The sequence below is a fragment of the Hippocampus bargibanti genome, linkage group LG10 (assembly GCF_051943395.1).
Source record: "Hippocampus bargibanti isolate YZ-2025 linkage group LG10, ASM5194339v1, whole genome shotgun sequence".
NCBI classification, from domain to species: domain Eukaryota; kingdom Metazoa; phylum Chordata; class Actinopteri; order Syngnathiformes; family Syngnathidae; genus Hippocampus; species Hippocampus bargibanti.
In genome coordinates, this window is record NC_142743.1 from 12,828,518 (window position 1) to 12,852,462 (window position 23,945).

Sequence of the window (23,945 nt, forward strand, 5' to 3'; positions counted from 1 at the left end):
AGAGAAAGGGTACTCAATGGGAAACCAACGTTTCTTTCAAGTGTGTTTGTAACACTCTTTTTTTTAAGCACTGGAAGTTCTTACATAAAAAAAAACGAATATTTACTTTTGAGAAAAAAGACATTCCATGTGTTTCTTATATTGTCATATTATTCATGAGGACGTAGCCAGAATTGAAACTGTTCACTGTGAGGTCAACCACAGGACCACCGTGCCACTTCTATATGACATAATCAATAATCATAATTCTCCTTCAATGGCGTGGAGTGTAAGCTCTTCTCTCTGCTTGTCAGTACGGCAGTGTTATTTTGAAGAAAAGGTTTCTACAGCCGTCATCTGTACTTCGTTGAAAGTGTCGGATGTTTCGCTCCTCATTCAAAGAGCTTCGTCAGCGAACTGAAGATGTTCTGGGAACTCTCTCTCTCTCTCTCTCTCTCTCTCTCTCTCTCTCTCTCTCTCTATATATATATATATATATATATATATATATATATATATATATATATATATATATATATATATATATATATATATATATATATATATATATATATAGGGGCAGAGTCACTGACGAAGCTGTTCGGATGAGGAGCGAAATGTCCGACACCTTCAAAAAGTACAGATGATGGCTGAAAAAACCTTTTCAGCGTTGGATCACTGCTGTACGACTGAGAGCCTACACAGAGGCAGTGTTATGTCTTTTTTTTCTTCCACAGAGGATAAAGAACATGTGATTGGATGTATGGTGGTGTGTAAATATGATTTGTTAGTCGTGGTTTGAACTGCACAACTCTTAGTTTGATGTTTACTTTGACATCACCCATAGACTAACTAAAGCCTCTTTTTGACGATTTTTTTTTCATTACAGCTACCAAATTGCTATGTGGTATGAAGCGATCATATCTAAGGTTTGCAGTTCCAATTCAAATTGACCCATCAGAATCAGAATCAGAAAAGCTTTATTCGTCCCACAATGGGGAAATTTGCATGAACGGCAGATCCATTGTTTTCAGTTTCACCCTGCCGGAAAAAAATGCATCATCGCCGTCATATTTACGGGTCGACGGCGGCGGGCACATAATGAAAGAGTCGACGCAATAAAAGTACAATAAAGCCAAGCCGTAATGCTATGGGCAATTAAACGGGGGGTTATGAGGCGGCGGAGATGGGGTGTGGGGTGGAGGGGTTGTCACGAAAACCCCTCATCCATATGCAACAGTGAACGAAATCCATAGGAATTGCTCAGTCATCCACCGTGTGTCCGAGGCGTCGGCACACAATGGCGCTTTTATCATACGCTTATCGGGCGGCTTCTTGTGGAGCTCGATCTTTTGCCCCCCCTCAATCACGGAGCATATTACTCCTATGTCAGTGCAAAGCACTTCCTAACGACAGCCGGGCCAGCTGGGACCCAACAGAGGGCAGGAAGGCACAGGCATTAACATAATAATCCAAGCGCGCTCCCACAGGCCCCGAGGCCAGACAGCATATTAGGTGGAGGGAAGCCCACCGAAACCCTCCTCGGCCCACCCCGCGTATTTCGCAGCCGCCCGTCTGCCCGTACCAATCCTCGTGGAGGTCATTGGAGAGGAGGGAAAGCGACAGCGAGACGACTGTGTCAACCTGTGGCGAGGCTCTCATCTCAACCATTAAAATATATATATATCTATGACTAAAATAAAAACATAAAAAATATTAATTATTGCTAGAATAGAACAATTACAGTAATTTAAATGAACGTTAATATCAATCTACTAGTAAAGTAAAGTAAATTTCCCCATTGTGGGACGAATAAAGGTTATAAGATAAGATAGGATAGGATAGGATAAGATAAGATAAGATAAATACTAAATAAATAAAATAAATACAAAGATTGATCAAATTGTAGATTTCGGAAAACACGCCAACAAAAGATGTCATTGGTGGATAGAGGAGATAAAAAAAAGAAAAAAAGAAATTTAGATTTATCTTAATTTACCATTAAAAATATAGTATATATATATATATATATATATATATATATATATATATATATATATATATATATATATATATATATATATATATATATATATATATATATATATATATATATATATATATATATATGACTAAAATAAATAATACAGTAAAGTCTCGTTATATTGATATTCAAGGGAGTCCGAAAAAATATCGATATAACCGGGACTATCGATATATCCGACCCTGTTTTCATGTAATTTTCTCCGTACGTGCATAGAAATGGTATCGATATAACCGGGACTATCGATATATCCGATATCGATATGACGAGACTTTACTGTATATATAAAAATATATAAGACTGAAAAAATATTAATTATTACTAAAACAAAGGAATGACAGTAATTGAATTGAAAGTTAATATCAATAAAATAAAAATAACATTAAATTAAATGCAATTAAATACAATTAAAGAAAATTTAAAATAAAATAAAATAAAATAAAATAATGGCATCAAGGGAATTCATTAACTTATGGCAAGGTAAGGATTGGTGAAAACACTGATAAAATGAAATTAATTTAATAATTGACTACCTTGACAAATGATTTAATTACTAAATAAATAAACAGACAAATATATGGCAACTGCTTGATAATTTTGCAATGCTAACATGCTAACCATTGACTATGCTAACATAGAGAAAATCAGAGACCTGAGTAGAGAACTCACTGGGAGACATTGTATGGATTTAAACATTTTGCCCTTTTATCGTTTACAAACTGATGGATGTGATGAAGTGCGATCACGCTAACAGTTGCTACGCTAACATCCACTGCATCGCAGCAACAAGACAGGTCAGCAGGCTGACTGGTATTTCTGAGTGCAGGAAGCATCTCCTCATCTCACACACCAGCTGAGGACAAGAGGCAACTCGAGGTTGGGGTTCATGAGCGCTGGGGGGGACGCTCTTTCCTCCCTGTGGCATAACCGAGGCCTATGATCTTTTGCACTGCCGCTCCCGTGGTGCCTCGCTCGGCCTTCTAAACCTCATGAGACGCTCGGTGTTGTGATAATAAGCTTCCCCCCCAATTTTTTTTGTCAGAAAAAAAAAGCCATGCAGCAATGATACACTGCTTCTACACTGCACAACGTAGCAGTGACAAAAAAACAAAAAAACATGACATTCCAGAAGAAACTCTCTTCTGAGAACTTTTGAAGAATTGCCAGATGCTAACATGCTAAACTTTTGGAATCCCCCCAAACAAGCAAGAACAGCGATAATGCTTAGGCATATTGATACAGAGTGATTGACTGTCATTGAAGAAAAGTTGACATGTGACGTGTTCAGGCTCAGCAAAACCATATATATATATATTGGATTGGATTGGATTGGATCGGATATATATATATATATATATATATATATATATATATATATATATATATATATATATATATATATATATATATATATATATATATATATATATATATTAGTTCCTCAAAAAGACCATGGTAATTTTACCCTGATCAATTATTCATTACACATTTATAACAATCTCAGTTGGGAAAGTCTCACTGAGGCGCAGAAATTCCCGTATTTGTCGGGATGCACAGCGGACGGAAAATACGAGAGGAAAAACATCCATCAAAATGGCTTTTTTTGTTTTCAAATCGGCCAGGTAGACTCACACATAAAGCGGGAGGAAAAGGTCACCCGGGGGATGCGATGAAGGGCAGCGTTAACTATGAACCTAAAGAGACGTCACGCTCAAAAAGAGCAATGCAAATGAGCATTAGCGTGAACTGTGCACCAGAAAAGGTAATATACATAATTGGAGAACAGGGGGGGGATATCATGGTGGTAGGGGCTGGGGTGTACATGAAGCAACACTTCCTTACTTAATAATTAATACAATACAGCACGGATGCATATCATCCGTCCATTGTTGCTGTGACTTTTAAGTGTACCGGAATGTGGGAGATGAAATAGATAAGACTAGAAGCAACGTAACTTAGCGGTTCCACACTCAATATTTGTGTAAAACACATCATAAGATGGAGTTCATGAGCAAGTCAAAAGAAGGGCAAACGGGGGGAATCTGCGGGTCAAATCAATGCAGAACACGACTGAGAAAAATAGATAGCTAGCTAGGAGGATAGCTAGACAGCCAGAGAGCTAGACTGATAGCGAGATAGCCAGATGGATAGCTAGTCGTATAGCCAGATAGCCAGAGAGACAGCTAGATAGCGATATAGCTAGATAGCCAGATAGCTAGATACAGTAGCTATATAGCCGGATAGTTAGCTAGCTAGACAGATAGCAGATAGGTAGATTGCCAGCTAGCCAGCCAGCCAGCCAGATGGACGGATGGATGGATGGATGGATGGATGGATGGATGGATGGATGGATGGATGGATGGATGGATGGATGGATGGATGGATGGATGGAAATATGGATGGATAAAGTTTGGAAAGAGGGAAGGATGGATGGGTGGAAGGATGAATAAAGGATGGAAGGCTGGATAGATGGATGGAAGGAAGAATGGATGGATAGAAGGATGGATGGATGGAAGGATGGAAAGATGGATGGATAAAGGTTGGAAAGAGGGGAGGATGGATGGATGGATGGATGGATGGATGGATGGATGGATGGATGGAAGGATGGATGGATGGATGGACGGATGGACGGATGGATGGGTGGAATGATGGAAGGATGGAAAGATGGATGGATAAAGGTTGGAAAGAGGGAAGGATGGATGGATTGATGGAAGGATGAATAAAGGATGGAAGGATGGATAGATGGATGGCAGGAAGAATGGATGGATGGATGAATGGAAAGATGGATGGATGGAAGGATGGATGGATGGAAAGATGGATGGATAAAGGTTGGAACGAGGGAAGGATGGATGGATGGATGAATAAAGGATGGAAGGATGGAAGGATGGATAGATGGATGGAAGGAAGGAAGAATGGATGGAAGGATGGATGGAAAGATGGATGGATGGAAGGATGGAAGGATGGAAAGATGGATGGATGGATGGATGGAAGGATGGATGGATGGATGGATGGATGGATGGATGGAAGGATGGATAGATGGAAGGATGGATGGATGGACGGATGGATGGGTGGAATGATGGAAGGATGGATGGATTGATGGAAGGATGAATAAAGGATGGAAGGATGGATAGATGGATGGCAGGAAGAATGGATGGATGGATGGATGGAAAGATGGATTCTGATTCTGATTCTGATTCTGATGGAAAGATGGATGGATAAAGGTTGGAAAGAGGGAAGGATGGATGGATTGATGGAAGGATGAATAAAGGATGGAAGGATGGATAGATGGATGGCAGGAAGAATGGATGGATGGATGGATGGAAAGATGGATGGATGGAAGGATGGATGGAAAGATGGATGGATGGAAGGATGGATGAATGGGTGGAAGGATGAATGGAACGATGGATGGATGGAAGGATGGAAGGATGGAAAGATGGCTGGATAAAGGTTGGAACGAGGGAAGGATGGATGGATGGATGAATAAAGGATGGAAGGATGGATAGATGGATGGAAGGAAGAATGGATGGAAGGATGGATGGAAAGATGGATGGATGGATGGATGGAAAGATGGATGGATGGATGGAAGGAAGGAAGAATGTATGGAAGGATGGATGGAAAGATGGATGGATGGAAGGATGGATGGATGGATGGATGGATGGATGGATGGATGGATGGATGGATGGATGGATGACATGTGAACGTGTTTACGCGTGAACATGTGTCCATACCCACTACATATCTATTTGAAACTGTTGTTAAATTTCAACTTTAAAACCAGGTCAAGGCATAAAAAGTCCCGATTAAACCAAAATGTGCTGATGCCGCTCATACGTATTTGTTTGTTTATGAGGTGGGGGCAAAGTCAGGAGGTGTTTAAAGCTGATGCTGCTCCTTCAAAGTGCCGCTGCATCCGACTTCCTGTTGTCGACGTCCTACAGCAGCCGCCGAAAGAAAGGAGTTAATTAGAAATACAAATTCTCCCAGATTGTTATTAATGGGAAGTGTAGAGTAAGCAAAGCAGATTTTTTTTTTTTTTTTTTTTTTTTTTGCGCCCGGGAGTAAATTCTCAGGTAGCTTTGATGTGCAGCCCGCGGCGGCTTCGCCCACTGCTGGGACGGTGCCAGCGTCAGACATCTGGCTACTTTGTTGTCATTGGCTGACAGAGCACCCGGGGGAGCACTCTGGTGACACGCCGGGTCCTGGCAGAGGTTGGATGAGAGGAGAGGATTAGAGTTCAGAAAATCTCAAATCTCCACGGGATTCCGAAGGGGGAGGAGCTCGGCCGGGAGTTCCTCAAGGCTGTGTGGTTACACCACTGCTGATTCACCGCATTTCCGATTGGAATTTGGAGGAACGGAGTAGTTGCTGTATGTGCGGCGTTGAACATTGACGAGACAAGATGCACCATTTGGCACATTTTGTCCGATTTCAGTTTTGAACAGCGTTGTTTTAAAATTAACCGAAAATAGGAAAACAAGCTAGCTGTCCCAAAATAAAGTTTGCCACAACATAACCCTGCAAATACGATAATCTCCTTTCCACGATCATGGCTTCTGTTGAGTTATAATTCTAACGGTTCATTTTGTCTGCGGTTCCACTTTTAGCCACGAGAAGGCGACACACTTCTTTAAATTATTCACTGCCAGACGTGCAAAAATGTGTCATTTACAATTAGGATGGACCGAACAAAATGTGGATTTTGAAAGACTCGTGAAAATAAACAAAACGGTTGCCAGCGTGGCAGTTGAAATGAGTCAAAACCAAAATGGCAGACTTTTTTTATTCTTATTTTTTTTGCCATGATTTCTTGAGACTACTTTATGGGTCAAGTCATGATGGACATGACTGTCAATTAACGTCGAGAATGTCAATTAATGTCAGAAAATGTCAATTAACTCATTCACTGCCAGATGATGTGCACTAATGTGTCCACTCCAGTGTCAGGGTTTTGGTCATTGTTACTTGAATTCCAGGACCCACAGAATATTGAGTTTTAGAACGACATAAACATTCAATACAGCGTTAGAAACCTTGGACTCTCGTCTTTCATCAGAGAAAAGGGTTAATTCCTAAATTATATGGGTCTACAGTTATATGAGCTTGCAATGAAGGCGGCTGTCCAACATAAAATGCAAATCGTACATACTGGTTTATAGAGCGCTTTGACAATAACTGAAGCTGTAACAAAGCGCTAACATGAAAAAAAAGGAAATGCTGCCCCCTTGTAGAAAAGAAAAAATATTGCCAGAGGCCATGGCCAGTGCTTTATTGGCACCCAAGCATGAAAAAAAAAACAAATTTGGGAATGGCGCTCTACGTCACATTTTCAATTCCCGATTAATTGATGAATGGCAGTGAATGAGTTAATTTGAGGGTGTAAATCGGAAAGACAGAGTCAAAACCGAAAACACCAAACGTTTAATCACCTTTAATCTTGCTTTTTTTATACCGACAGAAAGTGATCACTTTGTGTTTTTATTTTTATTTTTTTCCTGACTGATGCATATTTGCCGCACCTCCAATTTTGCGTGTTCTCTGCACTTTCGCCTCGAGCGCTCCCCCATTGTCGCTCGGTTGTAAAGCGCGACTTCCACCTCAAAAGCTCGCCTGACATTCCTTCATCCAAAACAGTTGTTCAGAGGTCAAAGACAAGAACGCTGCCTAAGCAGCAGCGGCGGTAATGGCGGGAGGGCAGAAAGCAGCATGAACCTTATTTATGGGATTGATTGAGGTATCCGTGCCCCTCCATCATCCCCCCCTTTTTTCCTCTCTCTCTCCCGGCGTTTCCATTTGTGAATACAAAGCTGCGGTGACCCATAAATATTACATGGTGTGGAGATGCAAAGCAGGAATTAATGACTGGGGCGTGTGTGTGTGTGTGTGTGTGTGTGTGTGTGTGTGTGTGTGTGTGTGTGTGTGTGTGTGTGTGTGTGTGTGTGTGTGTGTGTGTGTGTGTGTGTGTGTGTGTGTGTGTGTGTGTGTGAGGGTTGAGAGAGAGAGAGAGAAAGAGAGAGAGAAAGAGAGAGAGAGATAGAGAGAGACAGAGAGAGAGAGAGAGAGAGAGAGAGAGAGAGAGAGAGAGAGAGAGAGAGAGAGAGAGAGAGAGAGAGAGAGAGAGAGAGAGAGAGAGAGAGAGAGCATGACAGGTCCCTGCAGGGTTGCGTTTCGACAGGCGGACATGGTAAAGGGTGTGGTCTTTCTCACACACACACACACACACACACACACACACACACACACACACACACACACACACACACACACACACACACACGTACACACACACACACACGCACACAGGCGCACACACAGAAAAAGGTGCTAAATGCCACGATTCTGGACTATGTACATGCCACGCACACAACCCTGAATGGGAAAGTTAGCATTCACCGCTAACACTAACACAAGACCGAGAAGCTACCAAAATTGAGCGCGACCGAAATCAAGCGCTACAGCATCGTGACATGATCTGCCCGTTATTTACGACCTCTCGCACAATTCTTAATAGGAACGTTAGCATTGATGCTAATGCTAACAATGTAATAGACTGAGAGCAGAAGCTACCAAAATCAAGCGCCACCAAAATCAAGCATGACCGAAATCAAGCGCTACCACATCGTGACATGATCTGCCCTTTATTCATGTTGTCTCGCACAATTCTTAGTAGCTACGTTAGCATTTATACTAATGCTAACAATGTCATGAACTTAGAGCAGAAGCTATAAAAATCAAGCGCTGTCAAATCAAGCACGACAAAAATCACGCGCTATCGCATCGTGACATGATATGCCCTTTATTCACAACCTCTCGCACTATTCTTAGTAGCAACATTAGCATTTTGGTAGCGTTTGAGGCATCGAAATCAAGTGCGACTAAAATCAAGCGCTACCGCAATGTAATAGACTGAGAGCAGAAGGTGCCGAAATCAAGCACTACCAAAATCAAGCACAAACAAAATCAAGTGCTACTGCATCGTGACATGAAATGCCCTTTATTCACGGCCTCTCGCATACTTCTTAGTAGTAACGTTAGCATTGATGGTAATGCTAACAATATAATGGACTGAGAGCAGAAGCTATCAAAATCAAGCGCTGTCAAAATCAAGCACGACCAAAATCAAGCGCTATCGCATCGTGACATGATATGCCCTTTATTCACAACCTCTCGCACTATTCTTAGTAGCAACGTTAGCATTTCGGTAAACTTGGCGGACTTTTACTTTTGGTCTTCTTTTGCTACTTTGTATTTTTTCCATTCAGATGATTTTGATGTTTTACATTTTGTTCCTGCTGACTTTATTTTAATACAATTTGTCAAACAACCTCCTGCTCCCTCCTGCCTGCTTCTTGGGATCCGCACCCGCCATCACCACCTTACAAACCGTGACAATGATAGAATACGACATATTGAATAATGACATATTTAGCTATAAACACGTCCTAAACAAAGTCCCGCTTGTCTTTCTATTTAGCTAGATGAATGTTGTAAGGAAGGCCCACTTGACACCTGTCAACTAACCAAATATGCACCATTACCTCCTGGATGGGGGGAGGACACAAGGGGGATGCTGAGGGGGTGGAAGGTGTGCACACAGGGGGGGGTGACTCATTCCCAACGAACCAGTCGAGCGTTTGAACGTTGTTAGCGTTACAGACCCGCGTCTTCGTAGCCTTGTCCAACCTCCTGAACGGCTCACTTTGATCACCACTTTTGATCACCACCGCTAGCATTGGAAATATAACGCCGTGCGGAAAGACTAGTGTTCGCGCGATGTTAACATGCTAAAGCTAATGGCGGAAGATGGGTAAACGAAATGGATATGGAATAAAATGTGGAGTTTGTCCCTACCTCGGCAGCAATTGCGATTTGATTTTTGAAGAGCAACCTTGATTGAAAAATGAATGGATCATTCCTTGAGGGACTCCATTTTCGTTGGATGTCCCGGTTAACTTTATTTAAAATCATTCATTTCATCTACTACATGGATTCATATTGAAACAAGTGAACTGCCCTTTTTTAATCTAAATTTAAAAAATATCTACCTTCAATTATTTTATTGGGGTCCACCATTTTGGATTGGATTGGCCTTTATTAGTCTCGCAGTGGACAAAAGTATTGGGACAAGTGATGACTCACTCCGACCGCAAGTAAAAATTGGGGAGTTTGTCCCTACCTATGCAGCAAATGCGATTGGATTTCTGAAGAGCAACCTTGATCGAAAAATGAATGGATTCAGTATAGTTCCCTGAGGGACTCCACTTTCGTTGGATGTCCCGGTTAACTTTATTTAAAATCATTTATTTCATCTACTACATGGATTCATATTGAAACAAGTGAACTGACCTTTTAAAAAAAAAATAAAAAATATCTAACTTCAATTATTTTATTAGGTTCACTATTTTGACCTACTCCTACAGCAACAAAAAATTGTTTTTTTTTTCCCCACTTTCCTGGACTATAAATAACGCTAGTCATACTAACGTAAGCTGTTTGAGTCGCTATCATCCCAGCTGGTCTAATTCTTGAATCATACGACTTTGGGGACATAACACGGCGCTGGATGAATGACAATAGACAGAAAACTAGCGTCGCTTTCCATCGCTAATGGCGCTTCATCATCTTTGATAGACAACAAACAAACGCAGGTACGAGTGACGATCAGCGACTCCGTGGTGGTGCGAAACACACACACACACACACACACACACACACACACACGCACACACACACGCACACTCGCAGTGCAGTGGAAGAAAACGGATCATTATAGCTGATGAGGCGGCGATGACAGCGTGACAGGCGAGAGCTTTTTAATTTGTCGGTTCACATTGTGACACGCGCCATCACACGGCGGAGGAAATCTTTTCATTTGTGCAGAAGAAAGGGGAAAAGGAGGTCAATTAGCAACGCCGCTGACAAGCAATGTATTACCGCACCGGATAGTCAAACTAATGAGGGATGTTCGCCGCGGTCTTAGCCCGACTCCTGCGCGCCATTCGTCACTTTTGCGTGGCACTTGACGCGCTTTATGTGCGGGTAAGGGTGTTACTCCTTCACAAGGCGCCTTTTCACCCCCCCCCCCTACCCGTAACGAGCATCGTACGAGGTCAGGTTGAGTCAGACAGAACGTGTGATGGCTCGTTAACCCCGCATGTTGAAACGCTATTAGCTCGTGACGCGCTTGACAGTGCGTGGAAGCATCCTGACCGCCAGATTCATTTGTTACGCGGTGACGAATGCTTACATGCCCGAAAATTTACCATGATCCATCCATCCATCCATCCATCCATTTTTTCCCACATCATTGGAAATAAAAAGGGGAATTTGCTGGTGAAATCTGGCGAATCCGCGCTGCGTGCCCACAGGCCGCTGGGGCAGCAGATGATAAGGTCAAGTCTCATAATAGTGTCACATAGCTGTAGGTAGTATGGATCAATATGAAGGCGTATAATACCCGACGGACACTCAAATAAAAACCTCTCTGCCCCCCCCCAAAAAAAAATAAATAAATAAAAAATAAAGCTTTTCTGACACTCTCTGCTTTTGGTGGCCATCATATTGCCTTTGTGAGAAATGGAAGTCATTGTACGGTATAATAATGTGCATGTCTACTCGGTGACATGTACACAATTTAAATAACCAATGAAAACAAGTTTGATTGTTTATGTTTTAATATCTACACAGTCTCCAACAAATGGTTTGGGCAGTTTTTGTATTGATAGGCCACTTCAGAGTTCTTCTAAAAGTTCTGACGCTGAAGCTGTTTTCGCTTAGGATCAGAAAATTTGGTGAGTGCATATACAGTGATACCTCGGTTTATGAACCCCTTGGCTTACAAACTTTTCGGTTTACGAACGGTAAATTAATGAAAATTTTAGCTTAGCATACAAACTTTTTTCGTACACAGAGCTGCCTCAATGAGTGATGTGTCGTTTGCGAACGAGCCCGCTCTTCGAACAACAAAATGGTAGTCGGCTTGTTTTGGTCCTCTATTGCCCACCCACAGACTTCGGTTAAAGCCACGTGATAGGTCAAGAACGCATCAGTGAGGGGAGGTGGTTTAAACATTAAAGAGACAGGCAGACGACAGTCAGAGAGTTTCAACTTTGATAGTTCGAAGGCAGAGTGTAGACTGCAAGGTTAAAATATCCCATCAATCAGGCTCCAAAAACAACCCGCACAAGCCATCTATACACTTGATGCAAAAAGCTATCAACCCAGCTAAACAGAACACAATTGATGAGGAACTAATCAAATAAAATTAGTTCCTCATCTCTGTGATAAAAATTATACCTACAAGGGATCATTCCTCAAGATGGTGAAGGAAGAAGGCTACGGTCCTCATCAAGTGTTTAATGCTGAGGAAACCGGCCACACCATTGCATCAAGCCATCAACGACCATCACGAAGGTAAATAAAACGACTTTATTATGCAGTACAGTTTGTTTCTTTACTTATAATACCATATCACATTTATTATACATAAAATAAGGTATATTTTGTGTAGTTGTAAGGCTTAGAAAATTAGAAAGTAGAAAATAATGTTTTATGGGGACCTGGGAACAGGTTATTCTCATTTTAATGGTTTCATATGGGAAATTAATTTTTAGGATACACACTTTTAGTCTTACACACTCTGTGTGGGAACCAATTAAGTTTGTAAGCCAAGGTATCACTGTATCGCGAATAAAACATGGCCGCCTCCATTGAAAACTACCGTTGCAACATTAGGATCATGAGCACCGACTCAGATTCTCATGACGAATTTTGGGCCTACTTTACAATGTGGCATAAAACTGCAAGAAATCCTCTACTCCAAATCTAGTTTCACTTCCCGATGTTAGTTGACATTTCCGACATTAAACTGCCATTCACGCATTTATTCGGGAATTGAAAATATGACGTAGAGCGCCATTTGCGATTTGTTTTGTTACGCTTGGGTGCCAATAAAGCGCTGGCCATGGCCTCTGGCAATGTTTTGTTCTTTTCCACAATGGAAAACCATTTCCCTGTTTTCCATGTTAGCGCTTTGTTCCAGCTTCAGCTGTTGTTAACTCATTCACTACCATTCACAAATTTATTCGGGAATTGCAAATATGACGTGGAGCGCCAATCACAGAATTTGTTCGGGGTTTTTTTCATTTTTGGGTGCCGATAAAGCACTCGCCATGGCTTCTGTCTGACAATGTTTTTTCTTTTCCATTTTTTTCCATGTTAGGGCTTTGTTTAGGCTTTAGCTGTTGTTAAAGCGCTATATCAATCAACATGTATGTATTGTGTTTTGTACATCCGCCCCCATTTCAAGCTCAGATAACTTCAGATTCATATATTTAGGAACAAACTCTCTTTTTGTGATGAAAGAAGGAAGCTTAAGGTTTCTAACGCTGTATTAAATGTTTATGTAGTCTAAAAACTCAATAGTCTGTGGGTACTGCAATTTGATTGACAATGACAAAAACTCTGGCACTTGGAGTGGATACATTTTTGCACATCTGGCAGTGAATGAGTTAACAACCACTCGAGAGGGGTTTGCGACATTTTCTTTCCCACAATCTGTTCTTATTTTCATCCAATGCATTTAAACAACACATGAAATCCGTTTTCCTGATCTTTGCGCACCGAGATTGGGAAGCAGTCGGCGAGAGACCTGATCCACTTCTCCTTTTCTCCCTGCCTTTTTTTTCTCGGTGAGCCCGAGCGGAGATTCGGTAATAAAAACAGCTGTCTCTGGTGGTCTCGTGTGTAATTGGGATTGTTAACATGGAGAGCTCCTGGGGGACCATGATGACGGTGGCGGAGCGGGAGAGCGGAATAGCAGTCGGCGAAACGCTTTGTGCTAAGCACACAGTAGCGAGAGAGTGTAGCAGATACAACGCAAAAAGAAAAAGAAAGAGAAAGAAGAAAAAAAGCAAACAAGTCACCTGAGTTGTCGGATCCTTTGCCTGCTTGCGCTTTTATTTTCATAAGCTGCATTTTTTCCGCTGCAGGAGAACCTTGAAGTGTGCGTTGTGTACTTTTCTTCTTCTTTCTGAGAGCTGAACTCCACCGAGGTTTAGCTATAAAAAAAAGACAAAAAAGTTTGAATGTGTGTGTGATTTTTTTTCAAGCAAGGTAATAGTGCACACCGCATAGCAGAATAAAAAAAAATAACCTCTCAATTACTGTACATTACTGTGACGAGACATTGCAGATGATCTGCACAACGAACAATTTCCCGGAGGCCATTTTGGGGTTATTGTAATTAAATTCGAGGAATCAGATTATCTCTTCTCTGGATTACTCCCCCATAATTTGTAAAAACACACAAAAAAACTCGTATTAAAAAAATCTAATCAAAAAACGACAATGATGCAAAAATCACTTTTTGACAATTCTCAACATTGCTTTGATTTTGGTTCATTCCTGCTGATATGTCTTGAAATGCAAAATTGATGCAAAAGTGTTATGATAAACAACTTTTCAGTTTACTCTCTAGATATATAGATATACAGATATATAGACATATAGATATACATATACAGTGCTTACGAAATTAATTGGTTCCCAGAAAGTGTATGTAAGGCAAAACGTTTGTCTGCCAAACATTTATTTCCCATAAGAAACCATTAAAAATGAGAATAATCCGTTCCTAGGTCCTCATTTTCTATTAAATAAGCCTTTAAAGGACAAGCGACGTCTCCGGACAAGTTGTGTCCATAATTTGTAAAATGGCTTCAAATGACTTCTACTGGGCGTATTTTAATAAGATTCCACCGCAAATAGCTTTACGTATTTTATGTTTTAAGACTCGCGCTGAATATTCAGGAAGTCTTGTTTTTGAGTTGGTGACGAGTCCATACGTGACGTCAGAAAAGGACCGCCCCCTCACCGTAAAAAAGGCGCATTGTAGCATCCTTGAATTTTTCGACCCCCACGTAGGCCAACTATGGATAAATCTAAGAAAAGTGTCTGAAGAACGTTTAATGATACGTGGGCAGATTCGTTCGCCTTCACTGCTGACGAGACGGGTTTAGCGGTATGCTTAATATGTGAAGAAGTTAGCAAACAACAAAAAGTCAAATGTCACAAGACATTTCCAGAACAAACACACAGCCTTTGCTCAAAAATATCTGGATGGAGATGAGAGAAAAACAGCCGTTTCGGAACTGATGCGAAAGGCTGATCAGAGCAAAAATCATTTTATGAAGTGGATGAAATCTACAAAGTCAGCTACATATGCTAGTTGTGTGGCCGCTCAGGAAATAGTCAGGAACGGGAAGCTGTCAAATAGACATTGAGTATTATATTTGAAAGTAATCTTCAACCCAACGTCTTTTTTTCGGAGTTTAAAATGTTTTTGTTGCGTGCAGAAATGTAATTTCGCTTCTCTGTAACAGTTCATTGATTCATAAATGCAACACACTATAGTTTGTTTATGCAAATATAAAGGTAAAAAACGATGATGAAAACATGCAGTGTTGTCTTCATTTTAAATGTCAAAAGGATTTTGTGGCTCCCAGTGTTTTTTTTTCTGTGGGAAATGGGTCCAAATGGCTCTTTGAGTCGTAAAGGTTGCCGACCCCTGCACTAGCCTGTGGTGGGGCCTTTTCGGTCCCATAATAACAAAAGCACTCCACTCCATAAAACACCACATCTGCACTCAAAGGGGGTGTGGAAAACTAGTCCGCCAGTCACCCTGTGCTGTTCGACCGTGTGGTTTGGTGTTTATCTGCCAAAAGCTCGTCCGCCACCGTGGTGGTGTGTGATTTGGTTCGTCCGCCGAAAACTAGTTGGTATGCCAAGATTATATTCTCGCGAATTTAATGTTTATATAATTTTTTATGTAATATATATATATATATATATATATATATATATATATATATATATATATATATATATATATATATATATATATATATAGAGAGAGAGAGAGAGAGAGAGAGAGAGAGAGAGAGAGAGAGAGAGAGAGAGAGAGAGAGAGAGACATTTCTTCCCCCACACACACACTTTTTCCACACTTTTTTTTGTGTGCAAAATCCTACTTAATCCTCTCTCGGGGAAAAAAGGCGCAAGCTGATGTGTTAGCCAAGACAAATCCAGTACAAGCGATGTTATTTCCATAACAAGCGTTCATTACAAGATGAGGTTTTTTCAAGTCTGTTTTCTATGAATCCCCTCCCCCTCTTTTTGTGCAAAATCATTCCAAATCCTTTTGGGAATTGAGTGTGATATATAATAATAATAATAATCATCATCATCATCATAATAACAATAATAAATAATAATAATCATAATCATACATTTCATTTTAAGCACCTTTCGAAGCTCTCAAGGACACTTTACAGTCACAGACAAACATAGGTACAATAATAAATAAAATACAATCACAAATACAATACAATAAATAAAATACAGTTATAAATAGAAACAAGAGATAGAGCTACACAGAAGATGCAAAATTAAATAGGTGGGTTATTCAAGACAATCCCGGTGCAAGATGTATTACTATTTGTTGACACCGATACATCCAATATGATATTGAAATTGCATTTGTCCAAGTGACATTTTTCTGTGTGTGTGTGTGTGTGTCTGCACGTGCGTATGTATGTATGTATGTATGTATGTATGTATGTATGTATGTATGTATGTATGTATGTATGTATATATATATATATATATATATATATATATATATATATATATATATATATATATATATATATACTAATAATACATTTCATTTATAAGCATCTTTCAAAACTCTGAAGGACACATATATTTCATTACTTTTTTTTATTATTATATTATTTTTTGTGTGGGGTGTCAATTTCTAAGCAAAGATTATGATGGTGGTCATCACATTCATTTCGTTTATTTCCTTGACATTTTTTTTTTTTTTTGCGACCATATCCCACAACGTCCTTTCAGTTTTCTCCCAAAATAATCTTTTAGTCAAGAAAACAACATCCATTATCCGAACATTGCGTTTTCAAGTCTGGTTTCCATGAGTCTGCTTTGTTTTTTCGAGCAAAATCCAACTAAATCCTCTTGGGTTGCACTCTGTATAGGATGATTTATTATTTAAGACAATTTCTGTACAAGACACATTATTTCATAACGCCTATTTATTACAAGAAAATGTATTATTAGCGTCCAAAAATATGCCACATTTTGGACATTTGTTTCACAATTTGTATGTCATGTTCATGAAATGCTTTTTCGCAAATCTTATGCAGGCGAGCTGGTTAATCACACTTAGAGGAATTGCCGCCTGCAGCGCCCCCTGTCTCCCTGGAGGACAAAAATAGACAATAATAATAATAATAATAATAATACATTTCATTTATAAGCGACTTTCAAAACTCTCAAGGTCACTTTACAGTCACATGCTTAGTTTTTTTGCGGGTGTGCAGCGGCAGCCACAAGCGCCAGCGTTCACTCAACCCTTTCAAAACAAAATGTTTCTCCTACAGTCACTTTAGATTCTCACCTTGAATGAACAGCATACTGTTGATACATCACATAGTTCAATTGAAAACAATTTGATGCAATCATCACATATGATTTAAAATATTTAACGCCATACATTTAGTTGGGTACACCATTAGAATTCTACCTGAATTTAAAAATCTATACATAGTATGAGCCATACATAAAGTATCAATGTTATAATTCAGAGACACTCGTGAGTATGCTGCATAAATGAAACCCATGAGTTCATTATATCATTGATCGCAATAGGCCGCCGGTGTATTTTTGTATGATTCATATTTTAAAATGACACTACTGCTTTTCATCATAAAGTACAATTGATATGTTGCCAATGGTATTTATGTTTTTTTTTACTGAGGTCTATTTAGTCTTACACTGCAAAATTATTATTGTTTTAGACTTCAAGATTGTCAAAGTGGCTGCCTTTGCAGCAGATCCTTTACTTTGTTTTTGTTGCTGTGAAATGTACATTTCTCCACTGTGAGAAAAATAAAGGCTCATCTAATCTAATCTAATCTAATCTATTATTCAATCTTTGCCGTTAAAAAAATCATTTAATCGGGGTCAGTGACCTACGGTGAGGTTCATGGCTGGTGAGGCACTGACGTCATCACTGACGTCACCGCTCGTCTCTACTTAGTATTTGAAAGGTACATGTGAAAATTCATCGATTTTGAAAAAAATCCTAAAACGGTGAAGTTAAATGGACAAGAACTTTAAAGTACAAATCACTAAATACATCTAACTGCTTAATTTATTTTTTCATTTGATATTTCCATGACAGCTTTCCATGATGACAGGTGAGGCACCGCCTCACCTGCCTCCACTGACTGAACGTCACAGATCGGAGTGTGTATTTTTATTTTTAGTTTTTTTGCTTACTGATGACATCTCTGGTGTGTAAATAAGAGCAGTCAAGTCTTTCGATAAACAACCCCCATTTATATCAATGTAAGAAAGAGAGAGAGAGAGAGAGAGAGAGAGAGAGAGAGAGAGAGAGAGAGAGAGAGAGAGAGAGAGAGAGAGAGAGAGAGAGAGAGAGAGAGAGAGAGAGAGAGAGAGAGAGAGAGAGAGAGAGAGAGAGAGATTCAATTTCCATTTATTCGAGCATTTCATCACTAGATTTTGTTGCAATTGTTGTTGAGAAAAAACAAAAAAATCAATTAAATCGAAAAAACACAACTTTACACTTTTGGGTGTTGAAAAAAAAGTCAGCCGAAAAATTGAGGCTCTGTTACATTGCCATGCGCATGCGCACACACACACACACACACACACACACACACACACACACACCCCACCCCTGCGGCCCCAACGATGCTGCGCCTAATGAAGAATAATAAATCATGGAAAAGGGGGGGGGGGGAGTATGTGTGTGTGTATGTGTGTGTGATGGAAAGAGAGGGAGAGAAGGTGTGTGTAAGGGTAGAGAAAAGGGGGCGGGACCCGAAGACTCAGTCTGCCCTCCGCCTCAGAGCGTCGCCACTTGGGGTCCCAGCAGCATTCGGTGAAAAACGTGGCGGAGCCTCGGAAAAAAAGCAACTTTCTCTTCAGAGACAGACAGGAAGAGAGAGGGAGGGAGAAAAGAAGGAAAAAAACGACTAATTGTCATTTTTGCAGCGATTTTGACGATTTTTTTCTCGTTAACGAGGATTCATCCAAATCGGTTCATTTCATTGGGGGATATTTTTTTTTACCAAGCATGGAAAACTGACTGGTTCGATTTCTTTTAAAGCAAATGCATGATAACTTTGCCCCCTCTTTCCCCGCATTGATTGAAATCCCAAGAAAGAAGACTTAGAGGCGGAGTCGGACTCATCCCTTCCCATTTATTATTTTTTTAATTTATTAGCAATTTTTTGGGGAGGCTTTAAAAAGGCGGGCGACGGCCGCTCGCTCGGACCCGCCGCCAACATGATGATGATGTCGCTGAGCAGCAAGCAGCCTTTTTCCGCCATGGCGCACGCCAGCCTGGCCGAAGCCAAATACTCGTCGCTGCACTCGTTGGCTGCCAACAACAACAACATCATTTCCACTTCTTCTTCATCGCCATCCGCCTCTTCCAACTCGGTTTCTTCCTCGTCGTCGTCGTCGTCTTCGGCGTCTTCCTGCGCCTCTTCCCGTCACAGCAGCATCATCAGCACCAGTTCGGAGGCGATGCGACGCGCTTGCCTCCCGACACCACCGGTATGTCGATTCTCACATTTCAACACCCCCCCCCCTCCCCCGGCTTGTAATGAATTTTTATGTTGGTTTTTTTTTGAGGGGGGGTGAAAAAAACGGGTTGTGAATTCCCATCTGACGGCGTTCCGTTTGTAATTCCAGAGCAATATATTCGGCGGCTTGGATGAGAGTCTGCTGGCCCGGGCTGAGGCGCTGGCCGCGGTGGACATCGTGACGCAGAGCAAGAGCCACCTCCATCACCATCACCCGCCCCCCCACCACAGCCCCTTCAAACCGGACGCCACCTATCACACCATGAACACACTGCCGTGCACGTCGTCGTCGTCTTCGTCCGCTTCGTCGGTGCCTATCTCGCACCCGGGAGGCGGCGGAGGGGGAGGCAGCGGCGGCGGGGGGCACGGTCACCATCACCACCACCATCACCACCATCATCACCACCAGCCGCACCAGGCTCTGGAAGGCGACTTGCTGGAGCACATCACCCCCGGTTTGGCTCTGGGGGCCATGGCGGGGCCGGACGGCTCCACCCCGGGCCACCCGGCGGCGCACATGGCGGGCATGAACCACATGCACCAGGCGCTGAGCATGGCGCACGCCCACGGGCTGCCCCCCCACATGGGGATGAGCGACGTGGACGCGGACCCCCGCGACCTGGAGGCCTTCGCCGAGCGCTTCAAGCAGCGGCGCATCAAGCTGGGCGTCACCCAAGCCGACGTGGGCTCGGCGCTGGCGTCGCTCAAAATCCCCGGCGTGGGTTCGTTGAGCCAAAGCACCATCTGCAGGTTCGAATCCCTCACCCTGTCGCACAACAACATGATCGCCCTCAAGCCCATCCTGCAGGCGTGGCTGGAGGAGGCCGAAAAGTCGCACCGCGAGAAGCTCAGCAAGCCCGAGCTCTTCAACGGAGCCGAGAAGAAACGCAAACGCACTTCGATCGCCGCGCCGGAGAAACGGTCGCTCGAGGCTTACTTCGCCATTCAACCGAGACCTTCGTCCGAGAAGATCGCCGCCATCGCCGAGAAGCTGGACCTCAAGAAAAACGTAGTGCGGGTCTGGTTTTGCAATCAGAGGCAGAAACAGAAACGGATGAAGTACTCGGCGTGCGTTTAAAGACCTGGACGTTCTGTATTATAAATTGGTCATTTCAACACACACACACACACACACACACACACACACACACACACACACACACACACACACACACACACACACACACACACACACACACACACACACACACACACACACACACACACACACACATATACACACAAATTTCCTTTTCATGATGAATAGAGAAAAATAAGAAAAAAACACCACTCGACGGGGGAGAAATGACTTCATTCCACTCACTTTTGAATTTCACGCCCCCCAAAAAACAGCAACTGAGAGCACTTGGGAGTCATTGCAGGGTCCGCAAAAAGATGTCATGGCCAAATAATTCTCTTTGTAAATGCATCGTTGACATATTAATTTGATTGATTGTCGATCGATTGAGAAAAGAAAAAAAAACGTCAGAGATCTGCAGATTTGGTTAAATCATTTTGATTGTTTCTTTTTGTTTGTTTGTTTATTTTGGTTTTTACAAGGCAAGCGTGGACCTGCTGCTCCTTGTGAACTATTTATGGAGTGAGGTCATGTTTACTTCATTACTTATTTATTGGGATTAACCCCCCTCCGTCCCCACCACACCCTCACATCCACCATGCCCGACACCCCCACTTTTTCCATTCTTTTTGCGCAAATTCACCCCCAATCGTCTAAATCGATATAACTATATACAGAGATTTTATTTCCTCCCCAATTTTTGCAATTTATTGATTCGTACCGATATATACACGTCGTTTATTTGCTTGTATTCCAATCACTTTGTTTGATGATCGATCGATTTCGTGGAAGCAGGAGATCTAATTGTAAATAATGTCATCGATTGCACATTTATTCTATTCGTGCAGGCTTTTTTCTTTCCTGTATTTGGGGTTGTAGCCGAGGTATTTTCTGTATGATGTATGTTGATTTATTTTGAAAGACAAAAAATTATTATCCCCCCCACCCCTTATAATTTTTATTCATGGGATTTTTATTTAACAATTGCAATGTGTCTTTCATTAAAGAAGGTGAAGGTGGACGAAAAAAAACACTCCCAGACATGCTAATGTTATTTTATATTTATTAATTTGTCTGTTAATTTGTTGAAATGGTAGGATTGGATTGGATTTGCCTTTATTAGTCTCGCAGTGGAGAAATTCCCATTTCATAGCAGCAAAGTTATGAAAGGAATGAAAGCAGAAAAAAATACAGGAAGAAGGTGGGGGGGCGTTTTGACACAGCAGTGTGTGCATGCACAACTCCGAATATCAAGGAAATAAATACAGAATTGGGCTCCCTATCAGACGCTGATATTTTTTGTTTTTTAATGCAGCTTATGTTCAAATACATTTTTTGTGTGTGTCACGTGACTAGCAGTCAAGTGTATGCTTACCTGAGAGCAAATGCTAATATTTTATTAGCGGCTTAATCAGGGGGTCTACGGAGGCCCATAAGGCTCCCAAGAGTGGTTGGGTGTGGGAAGGGAGGAGTGGGAAGTATAGGAGGGGGGGGGGGTCGCCAGCTGTCAGCCCGCCAGAAAAACAGCTCGCCTGCCAACGACCCCCCCCCCCCGCACCCCCTAACCACCTTACTGTCTTAAATCTACCCTTCCGAGGGCTCTACACCAATATCATGGAGGAGTTTCGACTTATACGGCCGCTTTGCATGGACACCATATTTGATCACGTGACCTCAACGCGCGGTAAGGGGGCTCTACATTGAAAAAGAAGCCATTTTGAAGGCCAATGCAGGCCAGAACATTACGCACACCTGTAGAAGCAAAACAACGATTTGTCGATTCTTATTTTTATCCCTGGGCCCATTTTTAAGGACATGTTTTTCTATTTATAATCCACATTTATCAGCCACAATATTAAGAACATTCTCTTTTTTCAAAGAGAAACTTTGAGTACTTTAAATTAATATCTGGAGAAATGTATTTTTTTTCGAAATGATTGATACTGCACACCTCTAACATTACAGTATACACACACACACACACACAGCCGCGCGAACTGTGAATTATGAATTTAAAATTGAGGCATGGTTTGGAAAAACAGTATATTTACGTTATATTGCAGGGTAATATGGATGATCTACATAAATTTGCATATCAATGTATTTTTTCTTAACATAGAAAACGTCTCAAATCCCATTATATATATCTTGTATGTATGGGATATACATTGCTAACAAGTCGATTATTATGTCATTGAAATGAATTTGGCACTTTTGCCCATGAAGCAAACATTATAGGATAAACTGTCGAGGAAAAAAACATTAGTTACACCAAAATTAAATTGGAAACGCTCACGAAACGGATTTTCAAACGAAAATGCTATGCCATGAACAATTTTCAGTTTTTAAAATGGCTCGTGAAATGTAGTCAACACAATCAAAACGCCAATAAATTGTACATGATTCGCATTGTGAAATTATTTTTTGGTTGACGTTAGTAACGACACAACCGGAGAACTATTTCCGAATATTTCATCTTTTATGGTCAACATATGATCATCATATGCAAAAGGCAAACGTTCTTTTTTTGTGTGGAGATCGAGCAATGTCATCAACAAACTCAGACAGATATCAATAAAAGATGCTTCGCACGCATACAAGATGCACACACGCACACACTGCCAGCCACCCCCTTTCCCCCCGAAACGATCCAATCACGTAATACGCTAATAAGGGCGGAATTATTAAATTACACATCGAATTATGAAAAGAAGATCATTATGAAGAGCCACTTAAGGAGTCATTAGCTGCTTCGGTTAATTACTGCTGGTCAGGGAGGGCCATGGAGAGTACGAGTCTGTGTGTGTGTGTCTGTCTGTGCTTGAGATAGAGGGTCGCATCGGGATGTGAAATTAACAATGATGACAAGCGGCACGCTTGATAGATTTGAACCCACGTGAGGGGTGGGAATTCCCCCACCCCACACACACACACACACACACACACACAAGCCAGAACTCCCATATTTTTCCTTGCTGTCATTTTTTTTGTAGTTGTTATACACCACCGCTGATTTTTTTTAAACATTTGTAACTGATTTTGAACCAACCACTCAACATGAAATGTGTGTTGACATCCTGGTGTTAATTTTTGTACGTACGCTTACGTCGAACAACATAAAAACCGGAAATAAAACAAGAAAGGGCAGCAGCCA

At 41.3% G+C, this 23,945-nt stretch overlaps 1 protein-coding gene and 1 long non-coding RNA gene across 2 annotated transcripts in view; one reads left to right on the forward strand and one right to left on the reverse strand.

The window, feature by feature from the left end:
* Window positions 1-23,945, reverse strand: part of LOC148892498 (uncharacterized) — a 189,643-nt gene that overhangs the window by 98,809 nt on the left and 66,889 nt on the right. The window contains exon 3 of the long non-coding RNA XR_016116240.1: window positions 13,945-14,079. This is a non-coding gene — a long non-coding RNA (uncharacterized LOC148892498). The remainder of the gene's footprint in view (window positions 1-13,944; window positions 14,080-23,945) is intronic.
* pou4f2 (POU class 4 homeobox 2) lies at window positions 18,988-21,826 on the forward strand. The gene is made up of 2 exons (XM_089006831.1): window positions 18,988-19,684; window positions 19,823-21,826. Exons 1-2 carry the CDS (start codon window positions 19,412-19,414, stop codon window positions 20,789-20,791), a joined length of 1,242 nt encoding a protein of 413 aa, XP_088862957.1. The 5' UTR covers window positions 18,988-19,411; the 3' UTR covers window positions 20,792-21,826.

Bases quoted from the DNA above. Each gene is read 5' to 3' on its own strand.
- pou4f2 (XM_089006831.1), top strand. From the start codon at position 19,412: ATGATGATGATGTCGCTGAGCAGCAAGCAGCCTTTTTCCGCCATGGCG. The intron at 19,685-19,822 runs GTATGTCGATTC...TTGTAATTCCAG, and splicing joins CTTGCCTCCCGACACCACCG to AGCAATATATTCGGCGGCTT.